This window comes from Dictyostelium purpureum (genome assembly GCF_000190715.1).
Source record: "Dictyostelium purpureum unplaced genomic scaffold DICPUscaffold_821, whole genome shotgun sequence".
NCBI lineage: Eukaryota > Evosea > Eumycetozoa > Dictyosteliales > Dictyosteliaceae > Dictyostelium > Dictyostelium purpureum.
This window is the reverse complement of record NW_003520134.1, coordinates 1-2,705: the sequence shown is the minus strand read 5'-3', so window position 1 is coordinate 2,705 and position 2,705 is coordinate 1. Positions and strand designations below refer to the sequence as shown.

The following is a 2,705-nucleotide window of genomic DNA, read 5'->3' as shown; positions in this document are numbered from 1 at the left end:
TAATGCAATGTTACTAACATTTTTACCATTAAACTAGATGATGAAATTATACCTTAAATTCATCAGACCCTACCACTATTATCTACCAAAAATTAAACCTACCAATTTATTTACCACCAATAAATGATTCATTCGAAAACGAATGTTCACATTTATTTATTACCACTTTATTTTTCTTTTTTTTTATTTTTCATTTTTCTTTTTTCTTTTTTTTTTTTTTTAAAACAATATATCATTTTATTCTAAATAAAAGATATATATGGCATCTGTACATATCCATAGTCAACCGAAAGGATTAACAAGACTCTACTCCAATGCACTAAAGTTATACCGAGCTGTATACGTGCTTTTTAACTGGATAGAAGGTTTCCTTTGCAAGGAAACACTAACCCAAGGTTCTCCGTACAAGATGAAACTTATGCTATGCTAAACTGCCAAGGGCTGTAATGTTTAATTCAAATTCTATTAGCTAAGATGCGGGCATCTTTTATGAAGTAACACTACCTTAAAAGAAAGTTGGATCTCCGGAAATTTATTATTCTTGCAATAATAAATTAAGTTACCTCAGAATAATTCAATTTATTCAACCAAATTGCAACGGTTTAATTTTGCTTCAAGAAATATCTGGTCAATTCAGATACTTAGGTCTTATAATTAATAAAATAATAAAATGGAATAAACATTCCAATATATTTTTAAAAAGCAAAAAAAAGCTAAGAATCCAATAATACACAAAATTGTAATAAAGTGCACTATGCACAACTAAAGCGTGAGGTGACCAACTTTAGCAAAAGGGAAATTTCTTAATTTATAATATTAATTTTAACTCCTACTTTATATGTTCAAACCTTATGGGTCATATACATGAACTTGTTAAACTGCCCCTGGGATCCTTTATAAAAAATTTTACTTTTTAAATAACGAGTTTGGAATCGCTTTTAAAAAGTATTGTTTATTTGTTATATTTTGTTTTACTACTAAATCTATATAGAGCTTCATTACATTAAACTAATTTTATTACCCTATTAGGTTTGAAAGCACAAATTTAATAGCAACACTTTTCAAATAATTGGCCATTATAAAATAATTATAAAATTTAACAAAATAAACTATATAAATAAAATAAATATATTTATTTAATAAAAAATAGGGTTTTTATTTGTTTTTTTAATATATATTAATTAATGTGGTGGTTGTTGGTTTTGGAATTGTTGTAACTGTTGAGGATTAAAGAATTGTTGATTTTGTTGTTGAAATTGTAACTGTTGTAACTGTTGAGGATTAAAGAATTGTTGATTTTGGAAAACGTTTTGTTGAGGTTGTTGCTGTTGTTGTGGTTGCTGTTGTTGTGGTTGCTGTTGTTGTGGTTGTTGCTGTTGCTGTTGCTGTTGCTGTTGTTGTTGTTGTTGTTGTTGTTGTTGTTGTTGTTGTTGTTGAGGTTGTAGAGGCTGTTGTTGAATAAATTGTTGCTGAAATTGTTGGTTTTGTGGTTGTTGTAATTGATTTTGAATTGGTTGTTGATATTGTTGTAATGGATTTTGTTGAAATTGTTGGTTTTGTGGCTGCTGTGGTTGTTGTGATTGTTGTTGAGCCTGTGGTTGATTTTGTTGTGGTTGTGGTTGTTGTTGTAATTGATTTTGTGCAAATTGTAAAGTATTTGGTTGCGGGATATTATTCTGTTGGGTTTGTTGCTGATGTTGAGGTTGATGCTGGAGCTGCTGTCTTACTTTACTAAAATAGCTATTATATTGTTCAATGTTGGTTTGTTTTAAAAAATTAAGATGTTGAATTAGTTGCTCTCTATTTTGTGGTTGCACAAATTGTTGTGGTTGTGTTTGTTGTGTTTGTTGTGGTTGTTGTGGTTGTTGTGTTTGTTGTGTTTGTTGTGGTTGTTGTGGTTGTTGTGGCTGTTGTGGCTGTTGTGTTTGTTGTGGCTGTTGTGTTTGTTGTGTTTGTTGCGGCTGTTGGGGTTGTTGTTGAGCTTGAGGTTGTTGTTGAACAAATTGGGTTTGTGCAAATTGTAAAGTATTTGGTTGTTGTGGATTTGGGGTTTGTTGTGTTTGTTGGTTTGTTTGCTGTTGTGTTAATTGTTGCTGTTGTTGGAACAATATACTCAAATTGTTTTGAATTTGGAGTAAATTGTTTTGAATGTTTTGAATAGTATTGCTAATAATGTGATTTTGTGGCTGCTGTTGCAGTTGTTGTTGACAAAGTAATAATTTTTGTTGCAAACTATTCCTATTATTAACTGCCATTTGGATACTAAGTTGAACCTTTTGTAGTGGGGTTTGAGGTTGTTGTGCAACAGACCCAGGATTTGATTGTTGGTTTATTTGTGTTTGGGCCTGTGCTTGTGTTTGAGTTTGGGCCTGTATTTGGGCTTGAGTTTGAGTTTGTGGCTGTGGTTGGGTTTGGTTTTGGGTTTGTGATTGGGGTTGGGTTTGTGTTTGTGTTTGTGTTTGTTGTGGTTGTGTTTGGGTTTGTGTTTGTGGTTGCGGTTGTATTTGGTTTTGGTTTTGGTTTTGTGATTGCGGTTGTGTTTGTGCTTGTTGATTCGCAAGTTGATTTAATTGGGCTTGATTTTGCTGTTGTTGCATAATTAATAACTTAAGCTCATTTGTTTGCTGTTGATTTAATGTACCTTGTTGTTGCTTTTGATGGAGGCTTTGTATAAGTCTTGAAAACTGTTGTTGTTGTTCGAGAAG

General features: G+C 31.7%; 2 protein-coding genes across 2 annotated transcripts; one reads left to right on the top strand and one right to left on the bottom strand.

Moving 5' to 3' along the window:
* Positions 1-259: 259 nt before the first annotated feature.
* DICPUDRAFT_160515 (uncharacterized protein) lies at positions 260-430 on the top strand (the record flags this gene model as incomplete). Its single annotated transcript, XM_003295202.1, has 1 exon — positions 260-430. One exon carries the CDS (start codon positions 260-262, stop codon positions 428-430), a length of 171 nt encoding a protein of 56 aa, XP_003295250.1.
* A 751-nt stretch (positions 431-1,181) lies between these two features.
* Positions 1,182-2,705, bottom strand: DICPUDRAFT_160514 (uncharacterized protein; the record flags this gene model as incomplete). Its single annotated transcript, XM_003295201.1, has 1 exon — positions 1,182-2,705. A coding segment is annotated over one exon (1,524 nt), but the record flags the coding sequence as incomplete, so codon positions are not given.